At 40.4% G+C, this 23,641-nt stretch overlaps 1 protein-coding gene across 1 annotated transcript in view; it reads right to left on the bottom strand.

Moving 5' to 3' along the window:
• Positions 1-23,641, bottom strand: part of fam135b (family with sequence similarity 135 member B) — a 47,023-nt gene that overhangs the window by 5,343 nt on the left and 18,039 nt on the right. The window contains exons 4-18 of the mRNA XM_051390419.1: positions 21,944-22,083; positions 15,894-15,964; positions 14,883-15,056; positions 12,901-13,027; positions 9,284-9,443; positions 8,614-8,663; positions 7,673-7,828; positions 6,632-6,705; positions 6,393-6,547; positions 4,320-6,291; positions 2,438-2,604; positions 2,035-2,126; positions 1,812-1,909; positions 702-853; positions 435-545 (exon numbers count right to left, since the gene is read on the bottom strand). Coding sequence (XP_051246379.1) covers positions 435-545; positions 702-853; positions 1,812-1,909; positions 2,035-2,126; positions 2,438-2,604; positions 4,320-6,291; positions 6,393-6,547; positions 6,632-6,705; positions 7,673-7,828; positions 8,614-8,663; positions 9,284-9,443; positions 12,901-13,027; positions 14,883-15,056; positions 15,894-15,964; positions 21,944-22,083 — 3,699 coding nt within the window. The remainder of the gene's footprint in view (positions 1-434; positions 546-701; positions 854-1,811; positions 1,910-2,034; positions 2,127-2,437; positions 2,605-4,319; positions 6,292-6,392; positions 6,548-6,631; positions 6,706-7,672; positions 7,829-8,613; positions 8,664-9,283; positions 9,444-12,900; positions 13,028-14,882; positions 15,057-15,893; positions 15,965-21,943; positions 22,084-23,641) is intronic.

The following is a 23,641-nucleotide window of genomic DNA, read 5'->3' as shown; positions in this document are numbered from 1 at the left end:
AAAACGCAAAGTACAATCACAAAGTACAATGACAGGCTTGATACGATAATACCGCATTTTTTCTCAAGTCTCCTGTCAGTGTGCTTTTAAGAGAGTGCACTGGTGGGTTTCCAATGACAGGGTTTAGATCATTTTGTCAGCCTGCCACAGCGCTGGAGGGGTAAAAAAAGTGTTTTCAGGCTTATCTTCTTCAAGCCTGTGTGACAAACGACTGCTTTGTTCCACTCACACAGTGGGGAGGCCTCTCACAGGCCTCTCTCAGCTCGCTGGCAGGGGTTTGAGTGTTAGCGAGCTGACATATACAGAAATTTGACAAAAAAGACAAGATGACAACATTTTCATGAATATTTGAACAGACCGTCTTTCAAGTAATAGTCTGTTAAGTGAGGCAGTCAATATTCTGTCTCTGTTTCAAATCTGCTTTCAGTCGGTACCTGGTTTCTGACTCAGGAGATAGAGGAATGTTTTCCGTGGATCAACGTGATCTCTGAAGGTGAGCTGCAGCAAGGATCCAGATTTCTTCAGCTTCTGCATTAACCACAGACCTAAACAACACACACACACACACAGGGATGATATTCTTAGATGAAAGACTAGATGCTGCTGAGGAGCACAAAACAAATGCTGCGCGGCACAGCATTGTGAATACAGCACATCTGCAGTGTGGCTTCTTCCCCACAGCCGAGCGGCGGCCACCTCACCTGTGCTGACCAATGTGCTGTTGTTGTACAGCGTTCCCAAGTGTGGGCCTGACAGCGAGAGGAAAGTGTGCAGTTTGGGCAAATAGCAGCGGAAGCGAGGCCTCGTCAGCACCGAGCGGATGATGATGTTCCCCAGAGAGTGGCCGATGAAGCTGTTGGCCGAAGACAAACAACTTTCAGAGAGGTAAACTTGCAACGTGAGTGGGTGGCTGGAAAAACAGTGCCTCCAACGCTGCTGACCCACAGTACGACGCTGTGTAATATCTTTTTATAGACTCTTCTGTAAGTCGGAACTAGGAGGCTATTTGGAGATTTTAGCTACAACACTGGTAATTACAGAAAATTCATTAACTTGTTAAATGTTTAAACATTCTCAAAGGCAATGACAACTTAATGACGCTAGCATAGAGGACATACCATGCAAATTAATAGCGCCTTTGCCAGCAGTGGGAAATATTAGATTCATGAAGCTATGTCTGTCACTTAGTTTAATTACTGTACTGTTACAGCTCTACCCAAAATCCCTCATTGCCATGTCTGCTCCCTCTCATCTGTCTCCTACCAAACTAAATATAGAGGAAATGTGGAAAGAACCAGATGCTCTTGTGGCAGTTCATTGCTTTTGTCTTTGATACGTACTCTCTGGAGAATACGCCACAATAAAGAAAGTTAACAAACTTCGGTGAGAACTAAGAAAAAAAAATAAATTGGCACATTGAGGGCAATTAAGCAGGAGGATGAATAGCTTAATTCGATTGGAAGTAGGCAACACACTGCTGCATAAAGGAGTACAGTCTATCAAGTGAAAGTCAAAAGCTTATTGGCACAGTGTGATAAGAGCTTATCATCCATTTTGTGCAACTTACCCATTCTGAGTTTGTAAGGTCTATATATTATCATGAAACAGTGATTCTCATGAGTTGAGACATTCATGCTGAGTGCTACAGTAGTACCACTGTACAGTCTCTGCTGCCATCTACTGACCAAAGCAAATGCTGCTTCAGTGGATGATCGCCTCTGTTCTGACTCTAAATAATCAATCAAAATAAATCCAAAGGAGAGGCGTCAATAGTGTGTATGTTGCACAGCATTAAAGTATAAAAGACTGACCTTATCCGGCCTATGGTGAGATTGTACAGCTGGATATGCTGAATGATCTCATCCAGCAACCTGTCTGTCATGGTGTCAAAATCTGCAAACGTGTCAGTCTGCAGGGAGAGCAGCACAGAAAAGCACAGCAGTCAGCGCTCCACACATTGCCTCAAAGCACCTTGTGAAAATGTGACTGCACATGTTATCAATTTGCTCCCGTCGCCGTCGTCTACAAATGTACCTGGTTCCTTTCAGACATGAGGAAGTCCAGCCTGGATCCGGGCAGTCCTAACTCAATAAAAGTCTTCACCAGCCGAAGGTCTGCACTGTTTCCTGGAAGCAGGAAGGAAATTATACATACACTTTCTGGCTCGGCTCTTATGAAGAGTGCCCATTAATCATTTAAGAGACACCTGGAATATGTTTCGAGGAATTAGTATTCACTGTCTACACAGTTCGAAGTGATATTTTAATTTCGTAGGACATACTCTCAGAGACTATATTACATTTACAATGCTAATAAGACTAAAATCCAAAAAAAGGATGTACAGTATGCTAGAGATGTGTCACTTTAATAGCTATTACGCTCTTGCAGTGGAATTTGCCTGCAGTGAATCAGAACATTCAGCTTTATGCAAACTTACCATCAAGTCCGTGAACACACACTACAAGGTGTATGCCGTCATCAAACTCCTCATCATCCTCCTCGGGGGGGAAGTAGGGCAGATCAGATGCCAGGAGAGGAAGGTCACTGTACAAGCTGGCCTGAAAGCTCAACTCTTTGAAGAGCTCCTCTTTGGCTTTGTAGAAACTGGAGAAATCGGCATTTGGGAAAAAAAGAGATATTGTATTCTGTATGTTAGCAATAAATTGAAAAACTTTGCAGTAATGTGCAAAGATACAGAAGCCCTAAAGGGCCATGCATTCATACATTTTATTTCCTCCGTTTTCGCGTGATAACGAGTTAATTTCATTTGTTTCCCAGATAACGATATAATTAATTTGAGAACTCGAGATAATGACTGTGATATGATAACTGTGGTCAAGTCAGCCGTTATTCCGATCTCCGTGGTCAAATCAGCCGCACTTAAATTTAGAGTGTACAAGTATTCTCAGCATTATGGTAATTGCGGAGAAACAGCGTATTCACTTCCGGTTTTCAAAATAAAGGTATTAAGAACAGCTATATAAGCTATAAGCTATAAGCTATAAGAAGCTATAATTCAAACCTACATTTAAAATAACATATGTTACATTAAAGTGTTTCATGCGCCCATGATTGAAATTTAAGTGCGGCTGATTTGACCACGGAGATCGGAGTAACGGCTGGCTTGACCGCAGTTATCATATCACAGTCATTATCTCGAGACCTCGAATTAATTATATCGTTATCTCGGGAAAACAAAGTTTCGTTATCTCAAGAAAATTATCCCGTTATCTCGTGACAACAAGTGAAATTAACTCGTTATCACAGGAAAACGGAGGAAATAAAATGTATGAATGCATGGCCCTTTAGGGCTTCCGTACAAAGACAACCAAATATGTACAATCTTAGTTATATATGCAGAGATGAAATGCTGATCTAAGATTTGGTTTTACAAAAAAGTTTGCGTAGCACTAAAAGTGCATCTGTTAGAGGTGAATCACTCCTACAGTTTTCTCCCTTTGATTCCAAATATAATATAAAACCGGCTTTGCATTTTTATATGCGATTCATTTTAGTTCACATTGCCCACTTCCGAGCAAACCAAGGCTTAAATACAGACTTACAAGCAGCTTCTCCAAGTTTTATTACCCTGTCATGCAGCCAGGTTACAGATTTTAGGAGTGGAGGAGTCAAAACAAATCCGATTTCAGTTCTTGTACTTTCAGCTAATCGTGATGGATTTGTCTGCACTCTTTGATGTGATTTAATACACTCAGGGAGCATTTCACCTCGTCTTGACTTCCTCTCTTCAAATTTGCCCTCTCTTCAGTTTGTTATGCTAGGCTTTCCAAGCATGAGTAACTGCCAGCTACTGCACCAGATGTCAACAGCCGTCTCCACATACCCATAAAATCTTGTGTTTTGGCCTTGTTTCCTGTGGTTGGTGTGGATTATAATCTCACACCTACAAAGGGCCTGCATTTTCTGAAACATTATTTACTGACACCCAATTCAGAAAAGCATTATTCTCAACTGCCTGAACACATAAAATAACTATAAAATAAAATAAATATAAAATTTGAACATGCTTGGATGCAGCCTTAATGTCTAACTGAAATTACAGTCTCCCCCTTAAGCAGTCAAAAAATATGATTTTCAAATTTAGTGGGGTTTTTTATGTCATGAAGCCTACAAATGTCATTGTCGATGTAGATAGAGATTTGTGGCACTGAAGAAACCACAGGAGGTTTGATTTACAAAGCAACCCCGTGTGGTGAAGCAGAAAATAACATGCTATGTAATTTAAATTGGGTTTTAAAATGCATTTACAGCACATTTGTCTGTTGCTAACATTAAGTTTAGTTAAAAGATAAACTCACTTTAGCATCCGTTCATTGGTCTCGTCATCCATGTTCAGGGGATTGAGTGAAGACGAGGAAATTATGCCAAAGGAGCCCAGGGGCTGATGGGTGATAGGTGAGGTGGCCTGGCGAGCAGACATTCCACTGATGGATGGAGAGTCTCTCAGAACAGAAGAAAATGGCAAGCAGGTTGGGGCACAGGACACTGACATGTTCACCACCTCCACCATCTTCTTATTCACGAAGGCCAGCCCTGAGTTGGGAATCTTAGAGGGCTTAGTCTGGCAGTCTAAAGGCTCTTTCTCACTTGCTGATATCCCCTTGAGGTCAACAGATAATGTGTCATCATTTGCTATGAGCCCTGTAAGGTCACTCGGCCTCTGTGTGGTGGTGGTACCATTGGGCAGGTCATTGGAGTGTTGAAGCCCTGAAGACTCTAGAGGTGATTGGGAGGGATCCTGGTCCTCAACAGTAAGCAGTTTGGTCTGATGGAAACTTTGGCACCCATCTCTAGTGTTAATTCTCTCCTGATCTGCTACACTTTTATGCACACATGGTTTGTTTCCACAGCTGCAGGGCACTACTTCCGTTTCAACGAGATGCACATCCTCCACTGAGGCGCTCACTCCACTGATGTGTGTTTGATGGTTCATATTCTCCCCCTGGCTGCCAATAACTGCGCTTTCCTTCACATTAGGGCTCTCTGCAGACTCTTGTAAAAGCAAGACTTCAGACACACCACTTAACACTGACTTGGTTCTGTATGTCTCTGACAGGTAGTGTGGAAGATTTGACCTTTCAGAGTTAATATTCTCCCTGAGAATATGGTCATGATTTGTTGTTAAACTTGGGTCTAATAGAGATGATTCAGATTGCTCTGAATCCAGGTTGCTGTTCATCGAAGAGCAGTTGATCTTAAATGAATCCTGGTGTTGCACCAAACTCGTAGTGTCTGTTTCCTGGTTGAGCAGGACATGGTCCTCCTCAGTGTCTTCAGGGCTACTTATCTGAGGAGCAGAGACTGACTTGGTCAGTTTGCTGAGCTGCCTCTGCTGCTGGTCCTCCTCGTAGGGAAGGGAGCTAATTGAGGTGAGTGAGGCCTGTATACCTGCACTTGGAAGGCTGCCATTGCTCTCCATCTGCAGGCCTTCCAGAGAGCTGCGGTGGACCGGATGGCGACACACTATTTGCTGTGGAATCTCCCGTTCGCTGGAGAAGTCTAAAGGAGGTCGGCCTCGTAGTGCGGCCTCCAGGGGCCAGGCCACCGAGCTGGGCTCGCTCTCAATACCTGAGTCGGAAATAACTGAGGACGAGCGGTTCATGATCTTGGAACCAACTAGACCTCCACGGTGAGTCATCTCTTTTCTGAGATCACCGGGAAAGGGATGAGCATAGGCAGTGGGAAGGCTGATGAGAGGAACATCCTCACTCTCATCATCCATGGAGTGATTTAATGGCATGGCAATATCAGATTCTTCTTCATTGTTTTCCTTCTCTTTTGAATTGCTGTCGTTTTCACAAAGTTGGATGGTATTTTCTGTTTCATGATGAGCAGGAGACTCATCACTGCTGTTACTAGAGTGAATTAGGGGATTCTGGTTGGAGGACAGAACCAAGACTGCTTCTCCTCTACATGGATTCACATCACAAGGCTTGACTGTGATGTACCTCAGGCCTGGATTACTCTTCTCCTCAACCTCACCTCGTTTTTCCTCTGGTTCCTTCAAGATTCCTAATTGGGCTAAAGAGGGTCCAGCACTGTCTTCAGTAGGAATGGGTTTCATGGTACTTCTGATGTTGGTGCTGGTCTTACTCTGCTCTGCAATGAGTGAGACATATGTGGGCAGGTCCATGCAGTCATCACTGTCCAAGGTATCCTGGGGTATTGCTGGTGATCTGGCTCCCTGGCCGATTTCAAAACCATTGGTAGGAGTGATGGTAGGATGTGAGTTGGTCTGCCCATCAGTGGTTGGCACATGTGATACCCACTCTGGAAAGACAAGGACAATGCAGTTCTAGAGTAAACCTTTTGTTTAGAAAAACAAAAATCAGTGATTAGGTGTGAGTTAATAAGAACACTTTTAGCTTTACCTGTTTGAGGAGACTCCACATATCTGTCCTCAAAGATTATGGGCAGGCTGTTCCAGTCTCCATCGATGTCCAGGCACTCAACAGGTAAAGGAGGCATCTTGGTCAGGTAGTCTGAGCTCCGCACTTCTGCAGCTATCTGGCCATGTCTGTTGATTCTGAATCAGCAGAATAATATGAATACTAAAGTTCTACCCATTCATAGAATTAACTCTTCTTTTTTTGAGAAGGCTGTCACTTACAGTTCCTCTTGAAAAGTCATAGATATCTCTTTGGGGTGTTCGGTGAAGAAGTATGCCTCTGAAAACCTCCTGACCTGGTGTTTCCAGAAACAAAAGAAAAAATGTTCACCTATGTAGAGATCTCATTTTTAGTGGCATTTCAACAAAACATTCAGCTGTATCAAGTCAAACATTCAAGGTTTGCACACAAAGAAAGATTCAAACCATTTCTTCCAGTCTGTGACACAAGATTGATTCAAAAGCTTTCTCCTTCTCCAGCAATTAGAAATGCATCATCCTTGAAAGTCAGCCAGTGTGACAGGCAAATCACTAGGAACACTATTTCTGGTGTATTTTCACCCCACAATAATTACAGAATAAGTGTTAATTGAAATCCTAACTCCACTGGTGGGTGGAGGCATGACAGCATCCCCTCAGGATAATCTAATACCAAAGCAAACATGTTCATTAATTTCAGACAACTGAGACGAAACAGTGCCACATAAGAGAGGTATTGAAAGCTACTCCACTGTGAAGCACATATTCATATTAAATAGCCCAGTGATTAGATAGAAATTGCATTTGAAATTATATTAGCTTACTGAGGTCTAAAATGGCATCTCATCATTTTGCTGATTCCCTTTGTAGCGCTTACAGATCAGTCTGACACTCCAGAGTTTGGTCAGTTTAAATTATAATTCTAACATTTGACCACTTTGTGGTCCAACATGGAGGTTTCTCCTTCAACACAACTGGTTTAAACATCATGTTTACTTTGCCAGTATGCCAAGAGATCATTTTAGTGTGGTGTATTTTTAATCAATAGCTTCTAAAAACTTGTAAGAAAATTGGTCACAGCATGGCTTAAAGAGCTGCTTACAGCGCTCAAATGTCAGTCGTTATGAAACCATTTTGATTGTTCTTGTTGTGTGCCAAGGATAAAAAAGGCTAAGCATAAACAGTCAACATGGAGACTATCTGGACTGTGGCTCAGAGCACACACAGGGAATGTTGACGTTTCAGCACTGTATAAGCATGCCTTTGATGGAGTCTGGCTCTCACCCTGAGCGTGTGGTGCTCCTGGGCCAGGTAGGAGAGGATGTGGGGGTTGAACACGGCAGCCTCCAGGAAGCGGCCCCACAGAGCAGCCAGCTGGGAGCAGAGCTGGCTCACGTCCCTGCTGATCTGCTCGGCTACCTTCTCATGGCCTTCTTGCAGCTGATGGCGACAAAAGAAGACATTTTTACAATGTCAAACTGAAAGAAAGGTTTTCTGAAAATACATTTTGTATCTTTATTGTAGGATCCTTGGTTTTCCTGCTAACATATTTATACTTACTCACTAAGCAGTATCTGAAGTCTACTTGAAACACATGTCTTTGGATCACTGTAAAAACTAATCAATCAACCCATGCTGTTCTCAGTGTGACAGGCTGGTAACAACAGCAGCGGCATCATACAAGTTCACACATACGTTTCACAATATGATTACATTTTAATACTTAAAAGCCATGAATATTTAATGTATCATTGGTCTCTTTAACTTGACTTAACAAACAAATTGTTTTTAGTCACCAAGGAGAATAATGTGATCATATTCATCCCCTTAAACTAATGGCTCATTAGCACCATCCAAGCTAAAATCCACTGATGGGCTGTACAATAGAATTTAAATTAGTTTAAAAAATTTGCATTGCCAACAAAAGGTCTGTTTTTTCAGATTGAGCCATTACTACTGCCATTATCTGTGCACAGAATCAACAGTTGGAGCTATGCACTATTGCAAATATAACTCAGCAGGCCAAAAAAATATGTTTTTTTTCTTCATTTCTGAATTTGAAATGATAACATGTTAATAACATCAAAACAGGAAAACACAATTACAGAGAAATCACAACAATCTGGATAAAGTAAAGCTCAAATCATAATGAGAACAACTTTAGTGTCTGCCACAAGACAATAGAAATCTTTAATATGTGGATATAGTTAGTTGAATGAACATACCTGTAACTCTATTGTGAGCTGATTTAGAGTTTCTTCAACAGGCAGCACATCTGTAGAAAGAAAAGGTATTTGCAGAACTTAGTGCAAAGGATTTCATTACACTGTGTGTACCATGTGATAGGACAGGATAACTACAAATATAATGGCACATACTCTTTTCTATACTAATTAGAACTGAACTTAAGACCAATGTATAATCTTGAACAAAAACACAAATCTTTAAAATAACTCAATAATCTTTGGGACTGAAGAATAAAACTATAAAAGGCTGATTAAAGACAAATTAAATGAAATGAATGGTTTAAGGCCATAACATCTAACTGTTTACTATTAACCAGTGGTGGAAGTACTGTAACATTTTGAGGTACTTGTACTTAACTTAACATTATTTACAAGTTATGGCACTTAGAACTTATACTTGACTCTGCATTTCAGATGCACATATTATACTTTACTACACATGTATTCAGTAGTTACTAGTGACATTTCATATTACAGTTTTAATCCAGAATATAAGTATGATGAGCTGATAAAATGTGACATGATTTTATGGATGAGACCACCACTAGCAATAAAACATGAAACACTCTACTCAGACATTACATTTCAATCATCACTTTACAGATTTTTAAGGACCAAAAATAAAATACAAGTCTTTGCATGTGCTCACCTGAGTCTAGTGGAGTCTGCTGGAGCTGTGGGATTTCCTTCATCAGTGCCGTGTAGTAGGTGTGCATGCCTCTGTGTGCGACCAACAGGAGGCGACAGAGCCTTCGGTGCCACGTATGAGCTCTCTGCAGGCAGTTTTCACTGGGCACATAAAAGCTTCCCTGCAGAGAAGGACACAGAGGAAATGTCAGCTGCTATGTAGGTCAGTGGTCGCCTCTCATAAAATGGCCTTCCTTAATAATGGACATGTACACATACTTGAACTTTATAGCCAGCTGTTGCAACAAGTCTCTGAGCTTGTGTTAGAAGGAGCTTATTTCTGATTAGAAACAAATAAGATAATTACATGCAAGATCTAATGTGATGTTAGAGACAAATGGCCCCTAAACACAGCTTGCCGTCAGCTGTAAAGGCAGATCAATACGTGTATGTGGCCTAAGCAGGATGTAACACACCCCTGTTATGACCTTTAAAAGTTCACAAGTATAGGAAGTTTAGCCAGAATTTAAGGCGTCAACATTTGGGCTCTAATGAGTAAGAGAAATAACAAAAAAATGATGTGTATACAAACTGCAAATCGAATTTGTTGCATTAAAATCATACAATAAAACACTCAACAGTGTTAAGAGTTAGTGCAAAGTTAAAGAAAGAAAGCAGCCTGATGAGGAATTATATTTCATGATAAAGACAATCATTCCTGTAGCTCAACTCCTCTCCTGCTTTTGAGTGTGAACTTAATGTAAGCTGTAATATTGAGCATGTTTCCAGTAGATGGCTCTCTAACAATGCAGTAGAAATATTAACTGGTGCAATTTACAGTATGTGTTGAGAGTCATACACGTTTCTGTCCAAATAGCTACAAATCACCAAAACATGGATGCTATAATCATGCCCCTCATTTATCTTCCTGAAGAGCTAATGGCCTCCAAACAACTATCATTGTACACATCAGCCGTCACAATATGGAGCCAGAGGGAGCTTTGAATGTGACCAGCGACTGCCCTCGTCCTCTGGTTGCCTACCTAACACACCCTTTTACCCAGCGACTTCTTCCCATGGCTGGGATGTTTTGGCAGCGCCAGTGGGGCTCTGAGCTTTGAAAGGCATGTAATGCCTGAGTATCTGGGGATGTACTGTAATTTGCCCCAAGCAAGCAAAGTCTCTGGCCCTATCATCATACCTGTGCGCGCTCTGTAATTGCTGCAGTGCAGTATACCCGAACCAGGAAGGAACATCTGCATGTTTACTTTCATAACTCTTTCTACCTTTATAGAGGCCTGCCTGGATCAGTCTGCGAGCGAAGGGCAGAGAAAATAGCTATTTTTCTGTATGAACCAGTTATTATCCTAAAACCATAGATTCTCTCTGAGCTGACAATGCTTAAGTTTGAAGTCACCTGACATGTGAATTTCTGCTTTTGTTTGCTGCGGCTGTTGCAACTGTTACAGTTCACCATCGCAGTTTGTAGTGGTATCTGAGGGTCCAATCCCTGCTGCTGTTAAAGACGTTCTGTACTGGCAGTATCTCACAGGACAAATACTGTGTGAGCTGTTATCTTCAGAATCATGTTATTCTCCACCAAAAACACAAAAGATTCTCAGGTGCCTCACTTCTAACAGCATCGTTTTTCTCTCAAAACATCCTTTTATCCCACGGAGGGAACTATTTCCTTCCTTTTGAGATGTAACAGCTGGCATCAATGGAAATCTACAACATATGAATTTTCTTTTTTCAGAAATAACAACATAACACTTAGAGGAAATGCTGTGGTGTTAAGGGGGAAAGTGCTGAAAACGTAGTGTAGCTGCAGGTGAAAGCTCTAAATAAATAAAGGTGAAGGAGGAGGCGGCGTTCCGTGTGCATTTCACCTGCAGCTATGTGGTACGTGGCGCTTGTGAGCTGAACTCATTACTGTGATCAAACGAAACCCCCCTGCTTGGCTAAACGCAGAGCTTATTAAAGTGCCCAGCCAGGGGTGGGAGTAAAAACCAGGAGGAGGAGGGCGAGGGGGGCAACTCATTAAGATTTACAGTGTAGACTGTGACGTCCGCAGGGACTTGAGAGATGCACGTTATAAAAGAGATGGAAAAAATGGAACGCTTTTACAACTGCGCACAAGTTGGAATAATTGGCAAACACAAGAGAAAATTGATAACTCCATTACAAGTTAAAGTCCAGCATTCAAAACCTTACTTAAGTAAAAGTATGTAAGTATTATCAGCTAAATGTACTTTAAGAGTGTTTTTAAATAGTTTATTTAGCTTAAGGAGAGGGAGAATATTCTCAACCCACAAAGGAACTCTTATCCCTTCAGTTTTCAAAACATTAAAAATCACCAAACTTGGAAAACTGCATCTAAAAGTAACTAGTAACTAAAACTGTCCGGAAAAATGTAGTGGAGTAAAAAGTAGAATATTTGTCTCTCAGATACAGAGGAATAAAAGTAGCAAGTAGAAAACATGGAAATATTCGAGTAAAGTATTTGAAGTACTTGAGTAAGTGTACTTCCCAAATCCATGCTACATACTGATTCTGTACAGTATAGCTACTACATACTAATGGTCACAGTATACTGTTTTAGCAGTTAGTACACACAAAAATTTTATATTTTACCATTTTATACTAAGAGGAAATTAATGTGCAACTTCACATGTCAACCAAGCTGTGAATGAGCAGCTCCTCCATTTCCTGACAGAATGAGTGTGTATATCTGGGACATGCTGTCTTTTCCTGCAATGAAATGCACATATGGAATTAATACAAATTAATTGTAAAACTGATCCAAGAAGATCCCATAAAGATATATTTTGGGAAGATAAATTAGAATAAATTAGATTAATTAGAATTATCATTTACCACTTAAAGAAACTTTAGTTTGGTTTTAGAGTTAGTTTGCTAACTTTGCTGAGATTTTCCTGCTGCTTGAGAAATACTCCCCTGAAAGCAGTGTATGTTTAGGTGATTAAAGGGTAATAAAATAATGTAATTGTTGTAAAGTAAAACATATATAATCATGATTAATAATTATTATAACAGTAATTGGATGATGATTTCTGTCATCGTGCAACTGTGCAGCTTCACTGTACTGTAAACCAGCACAGAGCCATGAGAGGGAGGTGACGGGACTGCACCATCATTTCCAGGGAGAGCTGCTATCACTTCCAGATGCTAAGCCTGGAGCCTACATGCCTGGACAGGTGGGTTAATCAGATATTATGAAAAGCCACAGTGCAGCAAAGTAATAATCTCTGTGTTGGCCTATGGTCTGTAAGCCTTAAGACTCCACGGAGCCCCAACAAATGACAGATTCTGAGGGACAGACAGGTCCAGGATGAGTAATCCAGATCAGAATGACTCTGCCCAGCTCTTGGGCTGAATCCTGTTGCTTCCGAATGACATGCCAGAACAAATCACAACTAAATCCATCGACCTGTGTCCCTAAACCGAGACCACGTTTACGTCATCGCTTGGCATTTAGCTGCTTGCTTACAAAAAGGGAACAACCGGCTGAACGGGGACAACGGCCGGCTCATTTTGAGCTGTTTTCAGCTTTGTGAGACAAAATAGGCTTTCACTGTCTGTGACTTTCTATTTGAACGCTGCTAAAGGTTAACATACCTCAGAGATGACAGGCTTGCAATAGCCAGCTCCGAACACAAGGTTCTCCACAGACATGGCAGATGGGTCGCTCGCGCTCTCTGGCGAGCCCTTCCCCAGCCAGGAGCCCTTCCCTGTACGTGCAAAGCTGCAGAGAGAACAGGGAGGACACAGGCAGGGACAAACCATGAGTGTGTATGTGTGCGTGAAGGCACACAGATCAAGCTGAGAGATGGGAGCTGCTACTGTTCCAATCAATCTAGTGCTGCAGTAATCCATGTAATGGATGGCTAAACTCTGAGTTTATGATATTTACAGCTGAATTCATCGGATAAGTGTTTGTAAAACTATCCGTTCAAGCAGCTAACGGATACACTCTTAAGTGTGGCTGCCAAAACAAATAAGCCGTGCCAGCAGTTCATTCTCTTGAGATTCTTCTGTTCTTGATATTCTGGTTGCGATTGCAATTATAGTTTCAACTCAATAACTCCAAATCTCTCCGGTGTAAAGTTCTACAGGAACTGTCTACAATAAAGACGTATTCCCTATTCACTGAACCCCTTCCCTGGACAACAATTGTCCAATAACAGCACAAGAAATGTAGCTAGGCACAGCAGAACTGTCAAACTTTGGATCTGTCAACATACCAAAGTGGTGCGCCTTGTGCTGTAGTATGAGCAACATTCTGCTTTTAAAGAGTGGTGTCTTTTTGAGTTGATCCAAACCCAAAAACAACAGCTTAGGTGTAAGGAATGGAGTAAACGATGAGTTTATCTGCTATAATGTGAGTTGCCTAGCACAGTGTTTGTCAAAGAGGGGGTGGAGCCACCAGGGGGTGCCAGGGGGCCTCAGAAAATATGGAGGAAGATGAGGGGAAAATATTTTTAAAATTAAAATTGAATTAATACCTTATTATTATGTTTATTAGTATAAAATATAATTTAAAAGGATATATAACATATCAAAATCTCAGTGTATACAGTATAGTCATGGTCCCGGCCACATGTTAATGTTATTTGAGGGCCCTGGCATGGAAACGTTTGGAAATCTGTGGCCTAGCATGTTCAGCTAACTAGGTTACTACTCAGCATTACTTCAAGGAAGACATAACTAGGACGCAAATAGGCTACACCCATTAGTGAGGTGGATACAGGTGACATTACAAACACAAACAAGCCCATCCACTGTGTAGTATTTCCCTACTGCGTGTCCTGGATGCTATCTGACTTTTTAGGCAAATGTTAGCATCTGGTCCTCTATTTGGAAGAAGAGGATTTTTATTAATCCCCAATGGTGAAATTCCAATATTCACTTGAATTTGTACACATAGGCCAAGGAGGTGAACTGGTACCTTTTCAGCTACCAGTCCACAATCTAGACTCTAGACTAGATTCTAGACTATACTGTGGCCCCTGCTGGACTTTCCCTATGGATTGAGCTACTTGCACAACCTTGCAATTTTGAGTTTGACCAATCAGAGAAGTCCCCCAAGCAAAACATTGAGCCATAAATACAACTAGCCATTTTCATTTTATTCTCACTGGAACAAGTTGCCTTCAATTCTTAATGAATTATACAAAATAAATCACAACTGCTCTTGGAATTTTCACTATCTCCTGCAAAATGCATTGCAAAAAAATGACTAAAAACATCGCAAAATGCATTGCATTTTTTATTAAATGCTGCCATGACATCAGGCATTTTAGGCTGCAACAATCCCAAAAGAAGCCTATGAAATCCTGGAGGGACTGAAAAAGAAATAGCAATCTTTTTTATACTCTTTACCTAGAACATGCAGGTTTCGCCTTAGTCTTTCAACAATATCATGTATCAAGTTTATTATTTTTAAACATTACAATCTAAGCTGGAGACAGGGCTTTCATCTAACTCATGGATCATTAGCTTAGCAAAAACCTCAATTGGGTCCTTGGGATCATATCATAATAAAAAAGTATTGATGCTTTGTGTGAGTCCAAGGTCTGTCAAATGCAAATATTTGCTACCTGATTAGCGGCTGATGTAAGGCAACCAGTGAAGCATGTATGGAGACAGAAATGACGGACAGGTGGAAGTAGTCGAACATCACAGGGACGTGGTGGTGGAGGCCTCTCCGTGGGTGGAAGTGGAGACTGAGGGTCCGACTGCTGATCAGCGGGACAGTCGCTATCTCAGCCAGCCTGAGTGAGGGAAGAAGAGAGACACACAAATGACACATACTTTTACATCTCTTCTTCTACAATTCTTAAAATGAAACAATACATTGCAGTTAAACTTGTAGTGCTGATGAAAAACGACAAAAGGAATATTTGTACCTATTTTATCTGACCCTGCTGAGTCTGTTTCTTACACTGACAAATATCTGTTCCTTTTGCCAGACTCTTTAAAAGATGTCTGAGAATATCATTATTAAGGACATGCACTGTTCCTGCAGCTATGAAAGAAAAAAGTCGTAGAGAAAGAGTCTGAATCTTGACTGGAATGGTAATGGAGACCTAGTAGATATTATTAAGCCATACAGATGTCTATGCCATGCTACGACATAGAGAATGAGCTCCATAATTCAGTCCTGTGTAGCTTTGACAATAACTATAATCACACAGGTATGACAAAAACAGTGAAATAGCGGTTTAAGCACACAAACATAACACTAACTACTCTTCACTAATGTGCAGCTGATGCTCGATACGAGAGCTGTGCCGCGGCAAAAATTGCACCCCTTGCAATGTATGCTAATGCAAACCACCCGCTTCTTCTTCTAGTTGTCCCAAGCAAACAAACAAATCACAGCAATCATGTGTTGCTAGCGTAGACGTTGTGATCAGGTGCTTAAAGAGATGGCTATGAGCCAAAGGACATAATAGCCCTTATTCATGCCTGGTTTGCATTCTCACTCTTGCATAAAAGCTGCACAAGGGGAAAGTCTAGCATTCTCTCACTCTCTCAAACACACACACACACACACACACACACACACACACACACACACACATTTTAGAAACTGCTTAAAAACCTACTGTTGCTCATTGTCGGTGAAATGAAGATCCAGCTTCAACTGAAAGTCCACCTCACTCAAGGCTTCCTCCACCTGCAAAACATTGGTACAGAGTTTAATGCATGAAAATTATTCTCTCACCCCAGTTTCACCTTGATATGGACTGTGAAGTCATTTTCAGAGTTTTGTAGTCATTTGATGTTGGTGGTAGAGATATAACTCCATTATTTCCCATAGGTGTTCAATTGCCATATGATTTACATATTTTTTTATTCAGTGAAGTCAAATCTAGTTCATTTTATTCATATAACCTAGTATTACAAATCACAATTTGCCTCAAGGGCCTTTACAATATGTACACTGAAAGAGGTGCTCTATAGCACTGCTGCCATACAAAGAACCTGTATGGTTGGAAAACTCATAAACTCAAATTGGCTCGGGGCCACTGCTGGTATTGTCATCTCATAGGAGGGCCACTTCAACGTTCAAGCACTACAAGAAAGCATCATATTCTCAATAAATTACCTTACTAAACATCATAATTAACACAAAAAAAGCAAACAGCAGTTTCTATACATCTTTATATAATTATTTGATATCATCTTTGTTGCTTGCAGCCAAACAACAATGCACGCATTTTTGGGGATCTTTGACCTTTGCCATTATTTTGCACCAAACAAAATACATTTTTTTAAAACAGAACTGTATTTTTATTTATTTATTTCTATATATAATGGGGAAGTTTAAATTGATATGAAACAACTAAATTATATTATAATTTGACATCATGTCGCAGTTGGGGACTTTAAAGCTGTGGTTCTTAACCTTTTTGACTCCGTGTCTGAAATATTCCAGTCCAAAGGAGACTTGCCTGCCTGTCATCACTGCATCTGTACACACTCCAATAAATGCAAGCTCAGGTTGTTCTATTCAACCTCAGAAAAGCATAAAAGAGATTCAAAAACAGTTTTTGCCATTGAGGTAGTCTTAAAATATTCACGCAGCAAAAATGATTCTTTACTTGCTTAAATTCCCATTTATAGTAAACATGTGAGAGTAGATGTGACATCTCCAGAAAGCTGGACTGCAATGCATTCTGTAAGTAAAGTTTTCAGTCATTTACTATCATCTGGTAGGTCTCTGAGGCCTCCTTGTGAGCCTTCCTGTTGAGCACTGCATTCAAATATTCAGTACTCAGTCAAGGTGGCCTTCAATGTCACATAAATAAAAATATTGCATTATTCATCATCAAACGCATTCTCAGTATCCTAAGCACAATACAACATTTAAATACGGGTCTTGCCCGAATTTCAAATTAAAACACAACAAACATATACAATATGTTTTATATATGCATGCATCTTCAAAATGCCTACAGTCTTTGGACAGGGTCTATCACGGAGCACTGAGATTTGTTACTAATTTTAAAACCCTCACGCGCCACTGCTCTTTGTATGCTCGAGTTGGATGGTTTGCCCTGTCCACCCGCAGACTCCATCATTGGCATATCCTAATTTATAAAACTATCCTCGGTGTTCTTCCTACATACCTGCAGAAGTATGTAATTCAGAAAAGCACAGGAACTTATCAGCTCCGCTCTGAGGACTTGTTTTTATTGACTGTGCCTAGAGTCCATACTGAACTGGGGAAAAGGGCTTTTGGTTATGCTGCTCCTTCTTCATGGAACCAACTGCAAAAAGTGCTAAAACTTAAGGAGCTGGTTTCTATAAACAGGTTTAAATCCTTTCTTAATGATGTTGAAGCTGTACATGCACTGTTTGATGATGTTCTGACTGTGACTCTATTTATATGTTCTCTGTTGTTTTTAAATGATTGTCTGTAACTGTGGAACTGTGCTGCTGCCTGTCTTGGCCAGGACTCTCTTGTAAAAGAGATTTTTAATCTCAATGAGACTTCTCCTGGTTAAATAAAGGTTAAGAATAAATAAATAAAATACACACAAATAAGTGTAAGCCTACTGTTCAAATCCACACTTAAACCATTTCCAGATCATCCTCCATAAGTAGCTTATTAATAGCCTACGTGTGCTCCTAAACTTTAAAAACCTCAGTTGGAGGCTTGTTCCACTTTATCACTGCAGTGTATTAAAAATGTGTCTTTGGCCATAGAACTACTTTTGACCAGAGCATGTAGCCAAGCAAAATAGGCCTAAAACTAAACCCTGCACAGTGTGAAGGTGCACACTGTCAGTGCGCGAGCAGTCCTCAGGAAAAGGATCACTTTTGGGTACAGTTTAGCACCATTTCTGTTGAAGCAATGTAGTGCTATATGTCACCTCTAATGCTTCTATTTATCAACTACCTTATGCTATATAGCACCAAAAGCAGTTTGCATATGATTACAAGGGGATAAAAACACTTTATGTGCTAGTTAGCACTTTCTGAGTGTGTGTACAGCATACAGTATGACCCTGGATTCAAATAAGGAAAAACTCCACTTGAAGAACCCTTTAATGGGAGAAAAGGAGACCCTTTGCATCTGCTTTTTCCTTTAGTGTGACACTCACCTATCTGTATGTCAGACATGAAATACTGAATAGATGAAAAGGAACAGCAATCACCTGTGACCAATAAGAATTGGACGTACCTTTACAGTATATATTCTGTAGTGTCTACATGAATACTACATGACCAACCTTGTTTGCAATGCTGATTTAGTCACTTCAAAGTTCTTTTTAATGAAGTGTTTATGTTCTCTGTGCGGTCTACAAACTGTATTCCTGCATTTCTTTTAAGCTGATGTAGGCTGAATAGAATGGAATTGCCCTCATGTTCAAAGTGCCATAGACTGCAAGGCTTATGGAAATAAGAGCACCTATTTAAATTTGAAAAACAAAGTAGAAAAACAAAAGGTATGATCTAACTACAAAGGCAGCGCAGCCAGTGGAGTCTTTTGAAGATTGAGGTGCAGCGTTGCTAATTATAATAAAGGTTAGACACAGTTCTTCCCCTCTTTCTCCTTGTCCAAATGAACACACACACACACACACACACACACACACACACACACACACACACACACACTGTACAGTTAACATACAAACAAATCTTTGCGGTTCTATTGATGTTCCAATTGATTAAGCATACATGTGGGTGTGCACAGGGGAAATGAGGGGCTATTTCTGTCTGCGCTATCTGTAGCTGTGAGCCGCAGATAACCTCCGGAAGGTTAATGAGCGGGGAGCCTTCGGGAGAGCTTACGGCTGAAATCTGATATGCCTTAAAGCTCCTCTGTCTCCACACACCTCCGCATGAACGTCTACATTTAATGAAATCTTCTAAAATTAGTACTCATGCAGAGTCATGTGAGACTATCTACGTTCTGAGTGAAGCAGGGATCCTTCCCACAGCAATCCAGGCTGTAGACATATGTCACCAAGCAGCTGTGGTAATGTCAATGTGTGAGCTATGGCTATCATATGGATGATTAGCTTCGAGCGGGGGGCATCTTAACTCCCCCACACCCCATCATCGCTGTCACCACTGATCAATTTGAGCTCCGGTGGCTCCCAACAAAAAAACAGGCAGAGTGGATTTTCGGGGTCGGGCCCACGGTGAAACTGTAAGGGACAGTACATCAATAACTGTCTGGCGGGTTTACACGCCTGGTCATTTCAGCCGAAGATGGGCAGTCTGGGGCACAGGCAATTTACATTTGTCTGTGAATTAAATCACATTAATTCCAAGAGGTCGTGGAACTCAATAATCCTTAGACTGTTTCTGTTTCTATATTGGTTATAGTCGAGTCGGCTTGGAAGAATAATTATAGATGTATGATATATATATATTTGATATATGATGTGTTTTTTTTAAGCCAAAAAACATATAAATTCCACATTCCTCCTTAAAAAAGCATCTTCTCCTTCTACCTCATAAACAAATCCAGAATCTCTGAATACGCAAATGTTGTTCATTTCTAAAGTTTTGCTGCTGGACACAAGATGTCTCCTTCTTCACTGTAAAGTCCATTCTCAGTGGATGTGCACTGGTGTATTATAAAGTATTATTATAGCTACGGTTACTGTTGTTGCTGTTGTCGCTGCTCATTGTCCCCTATCGTTGCTGTTGTCATGTTCATCATCATCAGTCACTACCATTAGTGTAGTTGTTGCTGCTGTTGTTGCTGTGCACCTGTCTGTCTGTCTATCTGTCTGTCTCTCTCTCTGTCTCTCTCTCTCTCTCACCCCAACTGGTCGAGACAGACGACCACCCACCTAGAGCCGAAGGATCTGTCCTAGGTTTCTGCCTTTTAACAGGCAGTTTTTCCTTGCCCTTGTCGCCAAGTGCTTGCTCATGGTGGTACTGTTGGGTCTCTGTAATTAATGTTAAAGAGTTCTGTCTAGACCTGCTCTATTTGAAAAGTGTCCTGAGATAACTTCTGTTATGAATTGGCGCTATACAAATAAAATTGAATTAAATTGAATTGAATTGAATTGAATTGAATTGAATTGAATTGAATTGAATTGAATTGGTGGCTTCAGGTTTCAAGTTTTATCACACTGTAAAAGTTGCATACTGGACCAGTGTCCGATGACCATAATGCAAACGGTACTCCACAAACCAGTGAGTGAAGTCTAAATGCTAACATCAGCATGCTAACCTGCTCAAAACAACAAGTTGTTTAGCAAGTAGGTTGTAATCAGTGGTGGAAAGCAACATAAAGTAGCATTCGAGTACTGTAATTACAGATTCAAAGAACTACTCTTACTCGTTGATGTACTTGTACTTGTATGCAAATACTTGAGTATTTCTATTTAATGCTAGTATATGCTACTTCTACTCCACTACATTTAGTAGAAATATTGTACTTTTTAACCCACTACAGTTATAGCTTACTTTTCAGATTAAGCTATATAAAAAAACTTGCCTTGCTTTACTTCAAGATTTTACACACAACATATATGATCAGTTAAAACTGCAAAAGTAATTAAAATCTGCCACCTCCACCAACCACAACATTAATATTACATATTAGTACATCAATAATATGATAAAATAACAGTGATAGGGGCCATTCTGCAGAATGACACAATGATATTTTAAGTACACTGTATTATTAATAAATAATAATACTAATAATTCATATTATTATTTTAAAAAACATACTACATTAAGTTTTTTTTACTGATTATGAAATTGTCTCAATTTAATAATAATAACTCAGTGACCCATATTAACAAACAATACAATGTGGTCATGCCTGCCGCCTGGTCGGATTCAGTTGGATTCTCCTTGAAATCAATGAAACGAGCAGGTGAAAACACTACCGCCTCTGTCCACAGGGGCCGCCAGAATCAACACAAAATGAAAGTTCTGTGTAGGGGCTTTGAATACTTCTTCCACCATCTGCATGTTCACCAACTTAGTTCAGGGTTTTGATACACTAACATATGCTGTTTACCACTAAAAACAATATACAGCATAAATTGTTTGGGAACCACTTCTTAAGATCACACATGAATATGACCCTTATAACCACTGAATTTATCTCTAGGTTTAAAAAGCTGCTTAATGTATAACAACAGATTCAGCAAGCTTGCAACAGATAAAGCCTGCTCAACAAAAACTGTCCACTCACTGACATTTCAAGCCACTTTTAGCAAATGACAAAGCAGTATAACTATTCCATTATTAAACATGATTATATGATTTCTTCATTATGTTAGATTTCATCTTTAATTAACTGGCTTGAATCTCTGTTATGAGGGAGTATTGTTTGTGTCAGATAGTAGGAGTGGGGGCTTGTGTGGGAGGGAACTGTGGATGATAAAATGCATTAATTAATGGCCATTTAATTGAACTATTATACAGCTGCTTTCACTGTAATCATCTGTCACGCAATTTACAGCCAGGCTACTGATAAAATGCAAGCACCCAAATGGCATTCCCTGATCCCCATTCTCTCTTTTTCTTTTTCTTTTTGCTTCAGCAGGAAGCATGTGTGTGTGTGTGTGTGTGTGTGTGTGTGTGTGTGTGTGTGTGTGTGTGTGAGAGAGAGAGAGAGAGTGTGTGTGTGTGTGTGTGAGAGGAAAATGTCCCCAGCATGACTCACCCTTTCTCCATCCAATAGAAGGTGCACCTTGAAGAGCATACAGTCATTCACCGTAATCTCCTCATTTCTGTAAAGGATCTGAAATATGCGGCTGAACACGGTGCCGTCGTAAACCCCCGCGGAGCTGAAGCTGCATTCTCCTGATGTGCGACACAGCAACATGCACAATAACTATCAGCTCATTGCAACTACAAGAGTCAGTTATGTCACAACACTTACGCTACAAAACGATACTAAACATAAATGTTTAATTGAATACACACTGAGTTGTCTCAGGAATACAGTGTTTTTTCATAACCAGAAATAAAATCAGGCCTGTCATTTGACAAATATATAATCTGATATTTGCTGCACAGATTTGTGAATATGTACAAGGATTTGAAAATGCGTAATGAGTCTTGCGAATGCGTGACCTGACACTTGTAAATGTTTGATGGGGCGGGTGAGAGATCTGAGTGTATATTCAGCATGTACCAACAATTGTGATCATCTGTCCAGAAGTACCCAATGTCTCTTTTAACATCCCAACACTCTCACGCCCGCCTCTAGCTTTCTATTTGCCCAATTTTTTAATTGAACTGGTAATGTGATGAAATCATGCAAATATCCTGTAGAGTTAAGAACATTCAGTGAGCAATGCATCACACCATGCATAGAACGAGTTAGAAATGTTTGCATTAGAACTGTCAGTGCAAAGAAGAAAGTTGGTATTCATCAAACATGCGTATTCACACATTAATGAACAATGACAAATTCACGTATTCAACATTAATCTCCCTGTGCACAGACAGGCTCATTTACATATAAAAACACCTCCAGAAAGAAAGGTCCTAGTAGCCTTGAAAAAATAGGTTGACACTGCAGCAAATACACTTATTCTCTTTCTTGCTGCGAGTTAGATGAGAAGATTCAACACTTCCTGTCTTACTGTCAAATATGAAGCGACAGCCAGCAGCCGGTTAGCTTAGCTTAACATACTGACTTGAAATTGGAGGAAACAGATAACCTGACTCTGTCCAGAGGTAAAAAATCAACCTACTGGCACTTCTAAAGAAATAGTCTGGTACGTTTCTGTCTGTAAAACTGCAAAATAGTCATTTAAACAAAGAAGATATAACGTGCGCTTTAGTGCTAGTAGCTGTTCCCACTGTTTCCAGTCTTAATGTGAAGCTAAGCTGCTGGCTGTAGCTTCATCTTGAGCCTACAGACACAAGAGTGATATCCATCTCGTCCCCTAACAGCCCGGTCACACAGCATACAAAATTCATTCCAAAGGATTCTTCGCAATTAGTGGATTCGCTCGTGTGAGCAAAGCCAAGCACAGAAATTGTTCACGTTGAGTTAAAGTTTGCGTTTGAACTCTTGACAGTGCGGAGCTTGGTGGTGTTAGACAGGTTGGGTTTTTCTGGTGATGTTTGTCCTGTTTGCAATCGAACTCAGCTAACCAGCTAATACATTTGCTAACTGTCCCTAAGCAACCTTGTTAGCTTGGAGGGTTTTACTCTCTTTATTTTTGAACAAAATGGTGTATAACGGTGAATAAGATTCCAGGGGGAGTAAACATAACAGTATAGAGAAAACAGACAGAAAATAGAGAGAATCTGTGGGAGTGACCGATGCTAGACCAGCTAGCTAGTGAGGTATGGTTGTAGCTCGCCAACTACAGCAGCTCACCAAATATCCCTGCAACTATAGTCA

Source organism: Dicentrarchus labrax, unplaced genomic scaffold, assembly GCF_905237075.1.
Source record: "Dicentrarchus labrax unplaced genomic scaffold, dlabrax2021, whole genome shotgun sequence".
Lineage (NCBI taxonomy): Eukaryota > Metazoa > Chordata > Actinopteri > Moronidae > Dicentrarchus > Dicentrarchus labrax.
The sequence above is the reverse complement of the archived record's forward strand: the minus strand, read 5'-3'. Positions and strand labels throughout refer to the sequence as shown.